Source organism: Thamnophis sirtalis, unplaced genomic scaffold (assembly GCF_051295495.1).
Source record: "Thamnophis sirtalis isolate CommonGarterSnake01/CBP01778 unplaced genomic scaffold, rThaSir2_p1.2 scaffold_12, whole genome shotgun sequence".
Taxonomy (NCBI): Eukaryota; Metazoa; Chordata; class Lepidosauria; order Squamata; family Natricidae; genus Thamnophis; species Thamnophis sirtalis.
The window spans coordinates 63,404,176-63,422,506 of NW_028261392.1; the positions used below are offsets into that span (position 1 = coordinate 63,404,176).

The window sequence follows — 18,331 nt, forward strand, 5'->3', positions numbered from 1 at the left end:
TACCAGATTACATCTTCCAAAGAGAGAAATTAGATCCCAAAACATCTACTGCACCTTTCAAGAATGAAGGGTTTATTAGTTCAAGTAAAACAAGGATTCGAAACAGGAAACTATAGCAGAGAAGTGCTGGACTGGGCCACAAGATGTTGATGGTTCCTCTAAGAAAATTAAGCTTTGAAGGAAGCCTTGAGCGCCTGCAAAAATAAAATCTTAACTGTGTTTATTTCATCCTAGATTCCAATTGGAATACCTGATGCTTATGTTGATTCAATACACGGCGCCTATAGTTATGCATAGATGGGGACATGCTTGCACTGGAGGATATATGACTTAATTCCTTCAGTAGGAAGCCTCTATAGACCTTTGTGCATCCCACAATTCCTAGGAATCATTCCAAAGTATTGTCAATCTGGTCTTAGCATATTGCTCTTCACTCCTCTCAGAGATACGTCTTATAAAATAAGCATGCACACGTGCAATTTGGATTAATGTGCAATTGTAATTTAATAAATTTATATGCCGCCCAATCCCGTAGGACTCCGGGCGGCTTACAAAATACAAGAGTAAAAATGAAAGTTAACATATAGGGAGAAACAGATTTAAAAGCAGCATACTATACACTCAACCTAGGTGGGGCTGGACCTCGTTCATGGGGTCAACAGCCCCAGGCCTGCCGGAACAGCCAGGTTTTAGTGGCTTTTCGGAAAGCCGAGAGAGTGGGAAGGGTCCGGATCTCTGCGGGTAGATCGTTCCACAGGGCCGGAGCAGCTACAGAGAAGGCCCTCCCCCGAGGGGTCGTCAGCTGGCATTGTCCGGTCGACGGCACCCGGAGAAGGCCCAGCCTGTGAGTTCTTATCGGCCGTTGGGAGGTACGTGGCAGGAGGCGGTCTCGCGGATATCCAGGTCCTAGGCCATGTAGGGCTTTAAAGGTGATAACCAACACCTTAATGGAATATACATGTACTTATGAAGAGCACAGATTACTTTGAGGAGCATCAACTTTGTTTAAATCATTAAGTCTCGATGAACAATTCATTCCAGCACTTTGACCAGGTATATATTTACATGTTTTATTAAATCTTTACAATCAGCAATGATAATCAAGTAGACAATTTTTATATACAAAGATTATGTACACGTTTGAGCTCAGACTTTTACATCACAGTACATGTTTGCCCTTAGGGATATTGTACACGCTTAAAATATCGCCAGACTGAAAAATCCAACAGTAGTGTTTAACAAGCACCCCTTTTTTTAGACCTTTTTCATAAATTACATCATAAGAAAATATATGGCTGTAAATTGGGCTGGTAAAAAGTCTTACAAAAAATGTGGATGTATGGTACGCATTCATAGAATGTTCTCTCTTCGTTGTAACTGACGGTTGGGTATAAGATCATCCCTTGGATCTCTTTGTACCTGCACTAAGTAACCACATGGGGGAAAAAAGATGAGAGACAAGCAGGTTAAGGAAGAGCCCAATGAGAGATGAACTAGTATTATGCCAACTTCTGCACGACTTCCCTTTAGATGCGTGCAAGAGGCTGAGCTTCGTGCGTCTCGTAAAACGTGCCAGAACGGTAGTCTAAAAGGGCTAATACGACAATCTTAAATTAGGTAACTTCTCTCCAAAAAGCCGTTCGTGTAGTTAATATGTAAACCCTTTTTACTGGTTGAGCAGGCTTATGGCTGTGATGAAGAACTAGATCTATAAAAAGGACAAGCTATATCTGAGGTAGACTACCACCTTTCAGATGCGCCTTTATAATGGCAAGCAAATATCTCAATAATCCCTGAATCAATGAGGAAAACTCAAAAGCATTTGTGGGTATTTAATGGCAGGCATAACCTAACATTCATGGCATGACCTATGTTATAGGAAACAGCAGGCGCGCAAACTCTCAATAAAGAGCTGCATTAATTAAAAGTTCATGTAAGAGGTGGTGAAAATTTAGTGGCCGTTGTGCAAAAAGATACGAATCTGTCCAAAATGCTTTGTGAAGACACGACTAAATGATCTTATCAGAAATAAAATGAACAAGTCCTGCTACAGGATTAAAGAAAAACAGCAGCTTGGTAAATTTTCCTAAATCAGAAGAAATATTTTAAAAGCCTTTTACTAAAGGTGTTCCTATTCTGGACATGCAATACATTCCAGGTGTTTTTAATGCATTTTGTCAGCTCAAAATAGCAATAGCAATAGCAGTTAGACTTATATACCGCTTCATAGGGCTTTCAGCCCTCTCTAAGCGGTTTACAGAGTCAGCATATCGCCCCCAACAACAATCCGGGTCCTCATTTCACCCACCTCGGAAGGATGGAAGGCTGAGTCAACCCTGAGCCGGTGAGATTTGAACAGCCGAACTGCAGAACTGCAAGTCAGCTGAAGTAGCCTGCAGTGCTGCATTTAACCACTGCGCCACCTCAGCTCAAAACTTGTTCTTTACCATAGGGCACATTAAAGAAACTGGTACTGACGTTCTCTGAAGGAATAATCTTAGTGGGTAAAAACCAAGTTTCACATCTAAACACAATTTGGGGTTCATTATATGGAAATAAAAATTTTTAAAAAGTTAAAGGACACTTGTTTTATTAATTCACTAAAACTCAACGACAATTTGCATCCAGTTCCTGTAAAAGTCTCACCTAGGTATCACATTCCTAAAAACATTCTGATCTGTACATTTAAAAGGCTGCTTTACATACACACTGTAAATTTTTTGTAGAAGGACCTTTCAGCCGTCTGCCCTGCCTACCTACTGTACATACATAACTGCCATGTGAATTTAATCGTTGGCTATGTATCAATCTTTTGTGACCAAGAAATAACTCGGATATACGGGAGCAAAAGAATAAATCCTTCCATCTTCAGTTCCCAATTCAATTGGAATATAACAGAGCTAGTTTAACTCCCGTGCCGTTGCGGTTGACCTTTTCCTGATACAGAAGCACACTCTTATCACTCCGTTCTATGGGGAAATAAAATGCTGTGTTAGAGAGGAAGCCATTGGTTCCCTCCAGAAATCTGCTATCCAATGCAATATTGGATAGTCAGGTTTCAGTAATAAGGAGCCTGCAGGGAGATGCAATGGAAGCGTATTTGCAATATGATAAGCCTTCCCATACTACGCATTACATTTGAGCGTATGATCTTTGTCATTTTTTGCAACAAAACAGCTATACGTGAAAAGGCCAAGAATAGGGCGCAGTGCAATATGGCAGTGTCAAATTATTTGACTTTTTGCTTCCTAAAAGTTAAAAAAAAAATGAAAACAAAAAAACCTATATTAGACAGTCTTTTTGCCTTGTTTGCTACACTGGGTTTTTTTTTTTAAAGGAAACTAAATATAAACTTAAGACATCTGTGAAACATGATTGCTGTGAAATATTTCTGCTACAGTTGGGGGAAAAAAATCTATACTAGCGACATGCCAAATGTTCTGAACTCAAAACATGCTGAGTTCAAACTGCTCGGTTCCAAGTTTGAACAGGTCTTTTCCAGAAGTGAAAAAACACAAAATACCTGCTGTGGACCCTGATCAGGAAGGCATCTGTGCCAATAAGCAGAGTTCACCCCCCCAATTGAAGTCGAAAGATTTCAAATTCAACATATTTTGCATACCCCTCAACTAGACATGATACTAATTTTTGTTTGGCTTCCTATTATGCTAAGGATGCCTTATTTCTTGTTGAGATACTGACCACGTTTAAAACACACAGATTTTAAGATACGCACAGAACAGGATGGTTTTGATGTAAGGCCCACTTAATTATTAAAAATAAAAAAACGCAGAATAAATTAAATCCTAATGCAAGATGATCCCGTACCTTTTCCAGAGATTGGGAAGGATACTAAGTTTGGCTCATTCTGAACTTGCCATTTAATGCACAACATTCAAAACCAAAGGGATGGGAGTGTAGAGAGCTTTTGTCCCATTATCCATAAACCACTTTTAAGGATTATCCAGTTTTTCTTCTTCATTTTTTTCTTAACAGAACACATTGCCTTTGGTTTATAAACTATCTTGTCTTGAATTAAGAACAAAGAATAACATCCAAGTGAATCGGTCATTCTCCGAAGTGATAAAATGGAAGAAGTGATAAGGAGGTACAGCACACTTACTACATTAAGTGGCACAAAAACAATCACAGCTGCCCACTGCTTCGCCTTCATCCTAAAGGCACGGCAAACTATTTCCCACCAAGTCTCCAAAAAGACTTTGAGATACAATATTTACCCTCAAAAACAGCATTGTCACACCTGCCATTCGTGGTGGCCTTTATGGGCCAAGATGTAAAAGCTACAGCTGGCCATTCAGGCTCACTGGTGCATGAATTCCCACTGCAGTCATGTCTTTGCCTCCCAAAGATTATGCTAAACTAACCCACAACAATCTGGAACACAGGAAGAATTCATATCATTCCCTGAATGAACCTTCTGTATTACAGCACCATGCAAAGGAACTCTGCAAATGGGTCGATTGCACATTCCCATTTTTTAAAAACAAGGTAAACAAAAAAAAAACAGTTCAAATTATAACACATGCTGGCTTTTGCCAATAAAAACCTGGCTACTTGTCACAATACTGAACAATTCTTTTTGAATTTCAGATATCAGGGCCGTTATCTCCTTGGTAAGTTCCCAGGCAAAGTATTTTGAAGTTATAGTTCATCTTTTTCCATCATTTCAAATGCTTCTATGTCTTCATTCCAATCAGCTAGTATCGATTCCATAGATTGGTCTTTATTACTCCAGTTATTACTGGGACTGGAATCTGTCTCAATCTTTGACTGTTCCTCAGGATGATTATTATCCTGTTCTGCTGCTTGACTGCTACTGGTAGTTGGCTGGAATTCAGGGGTACAAGAATCTTGGTTGGTTTGAGAAAAACTATTGCTGTCCGACTCTGCAAATGAGCTCGTACCAACTTCTCCTTCAGCTTCTTGAGAGACCAAGTTCAAATCTGCTGAAATCTCTTCCATTTTCTGATTGTGAGAATCATTATCAGATGACATCTGATCCACGGCTTCCATTTCCAAATCTTCGAAGTAAAGGGGGGGGGAAAAAAAACAATTCTTTAAAACATTTCTAGTTTACTTCCAGCTAGAAGTACCATATGACCATAAGCAATATCAATTGGCTTTTTTCTTAACTATGATTAATAGTGTCAAAGTTAAACTCCCATTGACACACCTTTGAGGTTCTTCAGATTTTCATCTATTAGATAAGTATTATAAAGAAATCAGTTTAAATTACTTAACTTGATTGCTAAAACAAGGATAATGTTCTCCTCGAGAAACTGATCAACCGAGGTTTCCATGGGACCAAATTTTTCCCCTTATCCAAAGCAACTGTTTTTATCATATAAGCATTAAAATAAACAGCCTAGCAGAATATGTCTAAAACCATGTTTATCTATTTTGAATCTAAGTTTTCAAAGCATTCTAATATTAGGATGTACATAAAATCCTAATCTCCAGCATTATTTGAAAAGAAATCTTTGACCACCACACTAGATTCCTGAAGTTGGAATTAATAAACTAGTCACTGCCGCTCATAATTTATGTGCATCTAAAATATTCATCAAATTTTTGAGCCGTGGTGATTTTGAGCAAAGCAGTGAGGATACTGTAGAAAATACCCCAACTTTCCTAATGGGAGCACCCAAAATAGTAGGCGTATTTCTACAACTAGATTTTGTACGTTTCTTGTTGGATCAAGATGTCAGTAGCATCCCAATAACTTCTAGACATAAACTATTTGTAAATTAAGGCGTAGGTCTTGCTGACTAATTTACATTTTACTTAGTTGTAGTAAAAGGAAACATCTCAAAATATCTTTTTATCTCTCTCTCTCCCTCTCTCTCTCTCTCTCTCTGTAAAGCATGTACAGATATTTTTAATACTTACTGCTATCAATAATGTAGTTTGGAATCGTTTTATCTTTAAATATAGTTGCTGACATTCCAAAGGTAGCACAAGGAGAAGAGAAAAAAGTACATATGCATAAATCCACAAACCCACCAACTTTCAATTAAGTTCATTTATTTACATAGCGGCTGCTTTAGGGAAAAAAACCTCTCTAAATAAGATCTCAACAGGATTCAAACAACTATTTATATGGGTGTCTTTATTTGTTAGATTTATAAAGGCAGCCAACTCGAATAGTGTGACTCTGGGGAGCAAAAAGCATGAAAACAAACAACATCCTCTTCCACCATATAACATAAATTTAAAATATATAGGGAGTATATAAATATAAAATACAAAATATAGAAATGGCAATGAACCCTAAATTATTTTATTCCTAACAATTAACTATAATACTTCCTACTGCCTTTGCTTAAATAGGAATTCGGGTGAAGTTTCTCCCGGAGTCTGTTTTATTGTTACTTCTGATTAAATGCCTGTTATATACCCACATAATCAAAACTCATAGCCCCAATTGACAGAAATGTTCATTGCTCTTGTGATTTTGTGATAACCATTCTTCTATGTGATCAATTCTCAGAACCTTAAGTGTTGCAAAATTTATATTGAGAGTTATGGTTTTAGAAAGTATCTGGTGCTTTTTTCACATTATTATTTTTCCCTATGCATTTTTTTCCTATTTTCACTCTATTTGCTATACTTTGCTTTTATAACTTCTCTTGGATTGTAAATAATTTTTTTCAGGAAAAAAAAAAGGCTTTTTGACAGAAGTAACTTGGATGAGATTAAACCATGGCAACTGGACCAAAGTTTGTTAAACTGAGACATTTGGTCCAGCTGCCTTGGTTTAAATTCTTTTTAGATACTTGGTCTGAGAGAAATTACAATTTGAAATAGCAGCCATTTCCAGGAAAAAGTCTTTCAATAAAAATTGTTGTGTTAAACTGGTATTTATTTAATAATTAAAAATAATTCAACCCAAATCTCCAGACTGGGGGGGGGGGGGGACAATGAAATTATGCTGTTTCTGGATACTTCCACATTAACCTAAAAGTTCGGCATTGCAATACTGTGCATAAAATGTTCTTTAAAAAAAACAACAGAACATTTAGATTGAAAAAGAAAAACGGTCTTCACGAACGTGCAGTTGGTTAATTCAGACTTCAAAATCCACAGGAGTTTTGATGAGAATTTGCTACAAGGCAAACTGTTTGGTCCTAAAGCACTGAAAAATTTAGTCTGTTACATGATATCAACAAACTTGTTTGCATTACAAGTTATGATCATCTGATCTTTCTGGTATGCTTAAAATGTATAGATTTATTTTGCTGTGTAGGACAGTGGCCCACTACATAAATTCATCTTTACTATTTAACATTGTTTTAAACGTGCTATTTTCAAGATTATGGAAGAAAATTCACTGATAAACTTTACCAGGTTCATATTCATATCAAGACACGGCAATACATTTTTCTTCTCTAAATCTATATTATGTATATCTGTGGGCTTGAACTGGCAAGCAGAAAGGTTGATTATCACGGAGAACCATAAAATCAGAACACAGTTCATTTTATCCTTACATATACAGCTTGGGAATTTCTGATTTAATATCCCTGGAGTTGCAAAAGTAAACCTACAACATTTCCTTAATAAACTTCCATGGGTAAAGCACTGCGCCTCACACGTTTTTTTGTTCTAAAATGTTTTGTTTAAAAAATACATTTATTTTGTTGTGCCGAGTAAGGATTCACTTAAAGAAATTCAGTCGGAGTATTTAATAAATAATGCTATTTCAGAAAATTCTGGAATAGATTCTCGTTTATTAACTTTAAGAGCTTAACTTCCAATCTGATCACGTTTCCCTTCTCATTCTCTCTTTCTATATTCTCCACAATTGAAATTTAAGACTACAGGTAGTCCTCAATTAATGACGGGGACTGGAGTTGCCATTGCTAAGCGATGTAGACATAAATTGTGTCATGTGACTATGCTGTTTAACAGTGGCATCATTAAGTGAGGACTGCACAGGTTGTTAAGTAAGGATCTCCCGTTACTGCAACTCTGCCTTTCCACCAGTTTTCCCGTTGATTTTGCCTGTGAGAAGCTAGCAGGGAACACTGAAAATCACATGACCATGGGCGCACTGCAATAGCGGGAACTCCGAGGCCCAGTTGTAACTACTACTCATTCAGTGTAACTGCAAATGTGAACAGCCCCTAATCATTAAGTTAAGTACTACTGTATGGTTCATTGGGACAGCTTTTAATCTTAATAAAGATGTACTCTTACATCCCTTTCTTTATCAGAAAGCAGCAATGTTGTCCTTACCTCTGTCTTTTGCTTTATCTGAAAGCAGCACTTCTACACTTTCATACGACTGAAGGGCATCAAGGATAATATTTCCTTCCTTGTTGAAGAGAAACAGCATGGGGATAGTGATGTCGTCTGTATTCTTGCCATCACCCGCCATTTGAAAAAGGGGAGCTGTATCGCTGCTACTTCCTTCATTATCATCTAGGCACAGCAAAGATAATTTTTTCCCATTAAAATTTTCAGTGAAAAGAAAAGAAAGGGAAAATAAGGTGGTGTTACAACAGGCGCTAGGGATGGTAAACAAAGCAACCCAAACTGTATATTATAACCTTTTAAATAGAATAACAAAAATACAAGAATGGCAAAGAAAAAGAATAACTATGTGAATGTATACCTATAATTGTATGTAAGAGAATAAATGACAGTAAGAATATAAAGCATAATATAGGTAAACAATATTTTGTTATAAATAGTTAAGTATAAATATAGAATTGTACATAAAAATGGATAACAAATAAGGGGACCATGAATGCAAGATAGAAATGTATAGAAGGGAAAACACTAACTGTAAAGAAACCGATACGGAACTGCTGTATGATATATGATGGAACTTCTTGTTGTTTTAAGTCATGTGTTTGTTTCTGTTTATGTGTTTAAAATTTAAAAAAAAAGAAAAGAAAATTTCCATCATTTCTACCATATCCACCTTTTTATTGAGCATTTTATATGTGCAGATTGACCTACGTGATGTATTTTTTTTGTGTGGCAGCAATAATTTTTGGGAAATTATTTTAACAGAAATAGGGGCAGCAAATCTTGTGTAATCTATGAAGTACAAATACTCACAAGGTTTTTAAAGGCATTTCAGATGTATCTTTCAAGATGTTATGGATAGGTGCTGATTTTATATAATGGGTAATATCACCTGCTTAATACTGCAAGCTGTCATGAAGAGAATCCAAATCCCAGATGCACAATTAAAAATTACAGTGAGCATGATATTGATATACTTCTATTGATATACTTTGAGCACACATTCTGTATTTGTATATCTGCGTGCATCTCTAAGCAACAAGATCTAAAATAATGTAAGTGTTTACCTCTGTTTCTCTAGTCTACAGCTTCTGCCCCACTACCCAAATCATACTACATGCTTAGAAAGGTGTTGTGGCCCAGCAGGAGCCGTTGGAGCTGCCACCAGACTCCAAAAGCGAGGGGCCCTATGAGTCGACTCTGGAGGATGTGGAGGACCCTGGACAGGGTTCCGACTCCAAGCAGGGCGCTGAGAGGCTGGTTGGCCACCAGGAGGCACCTGAGCCTTGGACCAGTGGGGAGGAGACAAGGGAGAGTGAGCCGGAGGCCAGTAGTGAGTTGTTCCTGGATGCACGCCATCGAAGAGTTAATAGGCGTCAGGAACAATTACGCAATTACAGGAGGTAATTGCACTCAGCTGGTGGTCATTAGGCTCCTCTCCAGACTATAAAAAGGCTACTTGTGCACACGCCCCTCTTTACGGAAGTCAACACAGAATTGAATGTCAGAGAACATTGTTATGAACTTGGCAGGCTGGATTGCTGCCACGCCTTATCTGTGTTTATTGCTGCCCAAGTTTGTCTGTGCTGGTTTGCTGCCAAGGACCTGTTTGTCTGTTAATTAAATGCCGTATTTTATCTCTGGCTCGGAGTGCGCTTTGGTGTGGGACGAGGGGGGTCAGAACAGAAAGGGAATACAATGGCGTACAATATGAAATATCCCACTCTAAAAAAAAGAAAGGCCAAGTCACTAAGCTAGCACAAGCCACCAGAAAGAATCTAGGCAACTGTTTGGTCTGTCTGTCTTACATCTACTTATCGCCATTTGGCTTCGTCAACAGATAGTGATTAAAATAAACTTGTGGCTGGCCAATCTATTTCTCTACTCCGTTTGGCATACAGTTCAGATATCAATACAGGCAGTCCTCGATTTACAACAGTTCATTTAATGACTAAAGTTATAACAGCACTGAAAAAAGTGACGTATGACCATTTTTCACAGTTACAACCTTTGCAGTATCCCCCATGATCATGTGATCAAAGTCCAGATGCTTGGCAACTGGTTCATAGTTATGACCCTTGCTGTGTCCCAAGGTCACGTGATCACTTATTGCAACCTTTTGACGAGCAAAATCAATGGGGAAGCCAGTCACTTAACAGCTGTGTTACTAATTTAACAACTGCAACGATTTACTTAACAACTGAGGCAAGAAAAGTCTAAAATGGCGGCAAAATTCACTTAACAAACAGTTCACTTAAGAACAGAAATTTTGGGCTCCATCGTGGTCATAAGTCGAGGACTACCTGTACAACTTTAAGACGCTGAAGTCTTAAGACAGCAAGTGCTGAATCTGTTCAATAAATCCTATCTGTTTCGCTGTTAAACATGGGTCATTTTATAACCCATTCAGATAATATCCTAGATTGCAAGTTTCATACCTGCCTGTGACAATTCAGAAAATCTACACTGAATTATAGTGTATATTTGCATAATTGTGAATAATTTACCAATAACGATGCCGCCTATAGCCCCTGCTTTTTGGATGTTCCGGGCCTTTTCAGCAAACATGCACTGCCCTCTTTGCATCAGAGCAATTTTTTCCTTCAGTGCTTCCAGATTGGTAATCTCAGAGCATCCATTATATGGTTTACTGACTGCAACAAACCCTCTTGTCTGTGGAAGAGATTAAAAGCTTTAGTATACAATATTCCAGCCTGTAGGACATTTGCATTCCGCCAGGAAAACATAAGAACAGCTTCCTAGCAAACATATCTATCAAGTCTAGCACAAAATTCAATATGTATAAATCCACTGAAATCAATTCACTTAAACGGCACTGGAACATAAGGCAGTAATTTTAAAACTCACGACATTTAATACAAAATGTTTTTCTTCATTTATATTTGTTCTGCTAAATAACAATAAGATTCTTAGGCTAAATAAGAATAATTGTATCAACCTTAGGAACATTTTGAAGCGGCTTCATTAATTTATCATATGACAAAAGGGGGTATTAAATATTTTTAATATATTAAATTGAGCATCTAATATGGGGTTGCATAACCTTGCAGCGCTGGTCCAAATTGGTACATTTTTTATTTCTTTTAGTTCCTATATTATTTAAACAAAAAAAAAATCTGCTTCTCATGATAGATTAACACTTGTCTAGTTCATTATGGAACTGAGATAATCATATTCAGCGTAAGATTTCTTCTAAGAAGTGGAAGGCACAATTATCATCGTTTGCTGAATATCTCCATTGTGTTTTGTATAAAATGTGAACAGACTGTAGCCCCCATATGTTGGACTTTCAGCCAATATGGGCAGTGGTGGAAGATATTGAGATTTGTAGCTTAAACAGCAAGGTGACCATCTCTGCTAAATACAGTTGAACATGATATTCTTCTGGAAAAGAACACTCTTGCATTGAAATAAGCTTCCAACATATTTTACATATTAGCTAACCACACATAACATAAATGCAATGTACATCTTTATATAAAAATATATACACAGCCAAAAGGTAAGGAGCATATTGACCAAATTTGGTCCGAAGTCTTTTGTAGCATCTGGTAATTTAGAATGCAAAGGTTTGAATCGGATGACATCAAAATTCACCCATAATTTTAGTATACACAAGACTTAATAGGAAAGCATGTAAGACAAGCCCACAGTTAAACTATTCCAAACCAAAAAGTTGCATGCTAGGTTTTAAATTGTATGTGCATTCAGGTGTATATCTTGCTGTAGTTAATCACTGAACCCCTTGTTGAAGTTGAAGACATTTTTAAAATATTTATATTGTAAATTAGATTGAATCTTCTATTGTGCATCAGTGCTACAACGAAGGTTTTCTTAGTCCAATCTGATCTCTGGAGTTGCAAACCCAACATAAGACAGAATTGTTGCCAAGCAGTTATTCAACTGGGACTGGTAACCTATTCTATTCCTCGAATTCTGTACTATAAAATCATGCTTCAAGATTCAAAGGTTCCCTCTAAGTTATAATGAAATTAATTCAAAAAGGCAAATAGTAAATATTTGGAGCATTTATTACATTGCATATCAACCAAACGTGCTTGATCAACAACATAACTGTGGGAATTTGTTTCAAGCTTAAAATGTGTCGTTCTGTCTTCACAGGAGGTTCTAAACTGACAACAGAGGAATTTCAATACCCCGTTGCAAGCTTGAAATATTTTGCGCACTTTCTAACAACAGCAAATGAGATTCCAAAGAGTATCTCTAAGAAATTGCAAGCGGAGAAGAGGGAGAACGATAACACAAAAAAAGTGGGGGGCGGGAGTGTTCCGAGGTGGCGCAGTGGTTAGGGTGCAGTACTGCAGGCCACTTCAGCTGACTGTTATCTGCAGTTCGGCGGTTCAAATCTCACCGGCTCAAGGTTGACTCAGCCTTCCATCCTTCCGAGGTGGGTGAAATGAGGACCCAGACTGTGGGGGCGATATGCTGACTCTGTAAACCGCTTAGAGAGGACTGAAAGCCCTATGAAGCGGTATATAAGTCTAACTGCTATTGCTATTGCTATTGCATTTAACAGAGGCAAGGATTTCAAGTAGCCTGGACAAACCTTTTTTATGATACTTATTTTCCAAACTTTTGAATTCCTTATAGATGCGCCATATTTTGTTTCTACTAATTGAAATCATCTTGTTTAATACTTGTATAATATGAAAAGAAGAATCTTAGGGGGGCTTCCATTATCTTACTAATTTGGGGGTGGGTGGGCATATCATATTGCAAGCATGTGTCATCTCTGCTTCATGAGCTGTACTGGTTGCACTTTGCTTCCGATTACAATTCAGGGTGCTGACTAGGATGTACAATATTAACGGGGAAACCCGCCATCCTGGGCCCAACGTTTGGGAAGCCAGGCTCTGCCTGTCACAAGCCAGGACAAAGGATGAGTGATGGAGGAGTAAGACCTCCTTAAAAAGCCTTGGTCCAGCTGGCCCGGCTGGTAGCATCTCGTAAGGGCCCCTTCCCAGGGTTACGGGAGAAGACGGTCAACGGTTTTGAAGGCGGAAGAGGGCTCTACGCGCCCCAACGGCAGATAAAGCAGCAGAACCATCTTCTAGGAGAAGGGAAACCCTGATTACAAACCTCCACTGCCTTGTGGCTATATCCACTACGAGAACAGACTTCAGGAGTCAACCTTGAGGCAAAATCCAGAGCCAGAGTCCCGGAAGTGGTTCATGACTGTGTACAACTATGTTCTGGCAACTCCTGTGATGTAGCTGAAACCAATCGTATCGGCTCTGCTGTTTCATTGGACTATTTCAGCAACATGGAGAGGGGGAATCTGCTGATTGGGTAACAGTCTATCCTCCAAATTAATCTACCCAGGCCTCGTGCTTCGGGGAGGACACTCTAGCTTTACCTCTTTCCAGAGCACGATACCATAGTCTTTTGAGACTGAAGGATGCCAATGCAATTAATGGGGCCCAGTTATCCAAGAGAGTCCTCCGGGAGTGGGCGGCATACAAGTCTAATAAACAACAACAACAGACTGTCTATCTTCAATAGTTTCCGCCTGCCTAGTGTGCCTCCTCTATCATGGTACTTGGCCCTGGATACAGCATCTCTCTGTAGTTTCATGAGTCTCACGTTAAAGCTGTTTAAGTTGTCAAAAATCCATATGAGGTTTGATTAGATACCAAGACTTTTGTTAGTTTTTTAACTGGTTTCAGGCATATTTGGTCATTCAACTTTTCTGGAGATACTTTTTTATTCTTTAGGGGGGGGGGGGTTGTGTGTGAATTGTAAGCTTCTCAGAGCCTTTTTGAAGTCAGGTGATCTCCAAATCAAATAAATAAATAAAAGGTCCTTTTTTCATTAACTGATTATTTACTAGCTGCTAAAAAATGGAATATCATATGGGCTCTTTTTATGCAAGTTAATAAGCCTCTTTTCTAAATAAAACATTTCACAGCAAACTTTAAGATATTCTGAATGCCTGTCAATAACTTCACCTTCTGCATTTACACATACCACAAAATATAAGATGTAGGTTAAGTAAAATTTCAAAGACAACACATACCCCCGATTGGTGCTTAGACAGATCCATTCCAAACTGGGCAGGCCCTGCTGTCAAAACTACCCGGCCAAAGAATGGATGGGAAATGATTTGAACTGCGCGTGGAGGAAGCTGCTGTTCTTTTTGTTGTTGGCTGGATAACTCAATCATTTCTTGCATGAACCGTAAGCCATCTTCAGCATCTAATGAACTTGCTGCCTAATAAAAGTTTTAAAAAGTCAATATTTCAATTAGCATTTTCCAAAGCCTTCTACTAAATCAGTGGTGGGATTCAGCCGGTTAGCACCTATTCGGAAGAACCGGTTGATAATTTTCTAAGTAGTTCAGAGAACCGGTTGTTGGAAGAAATCTCCTTTTGTTTTTTTCTACTTTACAGGGCTAATCCTGTAAGGAAGGCAGGAAGGAAACATTCTAGTGTTGTTTCTAGCCTAATCTTTATTGCCCTGCTTACAGAAACTGCCTCTCCGGTTAACCCTTATTACATTGTAACAGCTAAGGCGAAGCGCCCATTGATGTGAGTGACATTGAGTTGGCCAAGCCCACCCAGTCCCATGACCACCGAGCCCCACCTACCCAGATAGTCATTAGGGCAGAGAACCGGTTGTTAAATTATTTGAATCCCACCACTGTACTAAATCCAAAATAACCAAGAGATATTTGGAGAGAGATCTTTATAACTGAACTGGTCTAATTGTTGGCTCAGAGAGTTTTAGAACAACTATCCTTTAAGAAGGAATTCCAAAGTCATTGGTGCCACCATAAAGATGATTCAGGTCCTGGTCTTTTATATATAAATATCTATAATTTTCCTATGATTTTAACCTGTCTCTCGTGAAACTATCAGCACTATGATAGCCAAGCATGAATAAGTAATTATAATATACCTATTATCGCTAGGATAAATAGCATGAAGAAATATGCATTGTCCAAATAGTTCACAGAGGTTAGAGCAAGCATTTCAAAAAAGTATTTTATTGTACATAAATGAAAAGAAGGTTAAGGCAAAGTGAGAGCTTACTTGGATAGCATGCTGCACCAATTGTACTCGTCCATCTTTGAGATGAATCAAGCTGACGCCCATCTTTTTCAGTATCTCTAAATGTTCAGGATTACTAGCCATGAAATCCCGGGCTCTCAGCGGAGGCTTTGGTCCACTGCCTAAGCCCTCTTCCCTGAAAAAAAGGCAAGCAAAGCCAGCGTTATCAACATTTTAAGAATATAAAGCAGACATGCATGGCCTTGAGTGTGCCATGGATTTCCATTAATGAGTATGAGTGGTAAAGTAGTTAAAAGTTTCCTGAGTGGGTGATTTTGGGTTAGTCATGCCTCTAGCCTAGAAAGAAGGCAAAAAAAATAATAATAACTACCAAAAATGTTTACAAGACTGTGTCAATCTTAACTTAAAAGCACCCCCAAAAACCCCTGAAAAAACACCACAGCTTCTAAGAAGCTGAAAGGTTAAAAAAGTACTTGAGAAATTGTCAGCGTCTTCCAGGCAGCTTTAAAAATCTCTTTTTCTCCCATTACTTACTTTGATGCTATTATATAAACAAGGCTTTTTCCAGTCTGTTTTGTGCTACCATTCCTTGTTCTGGGGCTTGCTCCTTCCCCAAAGGAATGGAAGGGAAACTTTTTCCAAGCCTGCAGAGGGCGTGACATGCCTGTTAATGTCCATCCACATGGACTTCATTCCCTATAATCCTATCCTTATGCCACATTGGAAAAGACATGCCAAGGAAGACCTAAGCACACTTGGCAAATGGCCAGTAAATTGTCAAAAGCCCAACTGCACAGGAGATGTCCAAAGTCGGTACACCCACGTTACACCTATCCTCCGCGAGCTGCACTGGTTACCGATCAGTCTCCGGATACGCTTCAAGGTGCTAGTCGTCACTTATAAAGCCCTTCATGGTATTGGATCCGGGTACTTGAGAGACCGCCTGCTGCCAATTACCTCCCACAGACCCATTAGATCTCACAGGGTTGGCCTCCTCCGGGTGCCATCTACCAGCCAATGCCACCTGGCTATTACCCGGGGGAGGGCCTTCTCTGTGGCAGCTCCGGCCCTCTGGAATGAACTCCCTGCAGGGATTCGGACACTCACCTCTCTCCAGGCCTTCCGAAAAGCCGTTAAAACCTGGCTTTGCCGGCAGGCCTGGGGGTGATGAGTTCCCTCCCCTCTCGACATGTATGGTTGTGCGACTGTTGTCTACTTTTATTATTTGTATTTTGTCTTTTATGTTCCCCCTTTTTTTCCCCTTGAATTTTTCGCTGCCCTGATTCCTCCCGGAGAAGGGCGGCATACAAATAATAAAATACAAATACAAATACAAAGTAATTTTTTTGTCTCTTTCCCTAAATAACAGCAGCATCAGCAGGCAGGGAGGGAGGGAGGGAGAGGCAGCATGCACAACTATTGAAAATTGTTCCAATGTTATTTATTTTTTGCACTTTTTATTTCCTGGTTTCCTTCCACTTCTCACTCTGTCGAGTAGCTAATTTGTGCATATATTTCAAGGTTATGCCCTGAAAAAGATTATAAGGATTTGGCAAAATGTTTCAATAAAAAGCCTGCTTGTGGAAATTAGATCTTAAGGAAGCAACCTCCCACAAGATAATTATATTTCTATAATTGCATTTATACAATTTGTTAAGCCTAGCAAAAATTAGTAATAAAATATTAATAGCAGGACTTAATTTAGCAAAACCAACATGTGGATTAACATAATCATTTTTCTGTTTATCTTCCTTTAAAACCCCAATGGAAAATAGAAACAACTCTTACATTCTTGAAATACTCCGAGGGCAGCTCTTATCCACCACGTTTTTCAGGGGTTCCCTTATACTCTGAGCATACATTGGGTCATTGGGAAACAGAATTTGGGTGTTAGGACAAGTCCAATCAAAATTACTGTCATCCAGCTCCATGTATTCTGTAGTCTGTAGGGGGAAAAAAGGACATACACATCCTGCTAAGTTTAGAGCTACATTTTAATGCCTATAAATCATCATATTATTTTACAAAATAGACCAATGGAGTGCGTAAAAATGATATGTGGACGGAGGCAGACTCTTCTTCCAACCGATCAAGATTTTATGTCCAAATTCCATAATCATATTCTGCGTACTCTCTGCACACAGAGAATAAGAACAGAACGAATACTTAAGCAAAAGTGATTAATTGAATTAGACTGAAAGGTTTGCAATGCAGAACTCACAATATTTTTTACCAGGGCTGTTTGGTTTGCAGTAGATAGCCAAAGAGGTAGCAAATGGGCCTCCGTAGTAAAAATGTAGTCTTCAATATCGAAATTTAGGTCTTCTTTATCAGCAAACAGCAGGTATAAATATTTGAACATTTCAGCTAGGAAGAAAGAATCCATCCTACAAAAAAGAAGAGAACATGCATTTGCGTATATATTACTTCTTTTTTGATGTTTTAATTTTCCTATACTTCTAAACAAATCTTTCTTTAATAAAGTAGCTAAAGAACAATTACTAATCACAGCTTTAGCATCTAGATTGTGTTAGCCATAATTTCAAAATTGTACATACGGTTATATTTAATTGAGCAATGCGATAGTTAAACACAGTATATAGTGCAAAAAATTGTCCAGCCTGCAAAATGTTTACAGAATTGCACATGCATTTCCTCTCTTGGTGTTATGGACCCTAGCTATGGAGTTATTTTCCCAGTTATTATTATAAAGTCTTAATTATGTTTATTTTAAAATTTTAATTAGCTGCCTTGGAGGTTCCTCTATGCAATTATTTTCCCAAGGTATTAATTGAATGTTATTTTGCATAAGCAATAGCAGTAGACTTATAGCAATAGCAGTAGACTTATATACCGCTTCATAGGCCTTACAGGCCTCTCTAAGCGGTTTACAGAGAGTCAGCATATTGCCCCCAACAATCTGGGTCCTCATTTTACCCACCTCGGAAGGATGGAAGGCTGAGTCAACCCTGAGCCGGTGAGATTTGAACCGCTGACCTGCT

The 18,331-nt window shown here is 38.5% G+C and overlaps 1 protein-coding gene across 2 annotated transcripts in view; it reads right to left on the minus strand.

The window, feature by feature from the left end:
• Positions 1–1,056: 1,056 nt before the first annotated feature.
• The window catches only part of EDEM3 (ER degradation enhancing alpha-mannosidase like protein 3), a 38,951-nt gene continuing 21,676 nt past the window's right edge, over positions 1,057–18,331 (minus strand). Inside the window, exons 14-21 of one of the 2 annotated variants that reach the window (XM_087726161.1) lie at positions 17,551–17,716; positions 17,118–17,272; positions 15,351–15,504; positions 14,336–14,530; positions 10,785–10,950; positions 8,260–8,445; positions 5,911–5,958; positions 1,057–5,042 (exon numbers count right to left, since the gene is read on the minus strand). In XM_087726161.1, the coding sequence (XP_087582287.1) occupies positions 4,663–5,042; positions 5,911–5,958; positions 8,260–8,445; positions 10,785–10,950; positions 14,336–14,530; positions 15,351–15,504; positions 17,118–17,272; positions 17,551–17,716 (1,450 nt within the window). In that variant the 3' untranslated portion in view covers positions 1,057–4,662. The remainder of the gene's footprint in view (positions 5,043–5,910; positions 5,959–8,259; positions 8,446–10,784; positions 10,951–14,335; positions 14,531–15,350; positions 15,505–17,117; positions 17,273–17,550; positions 17,717–18,331) is intronic. The other variant, XM_087726162.1, reaches the window with a different exon arrangement.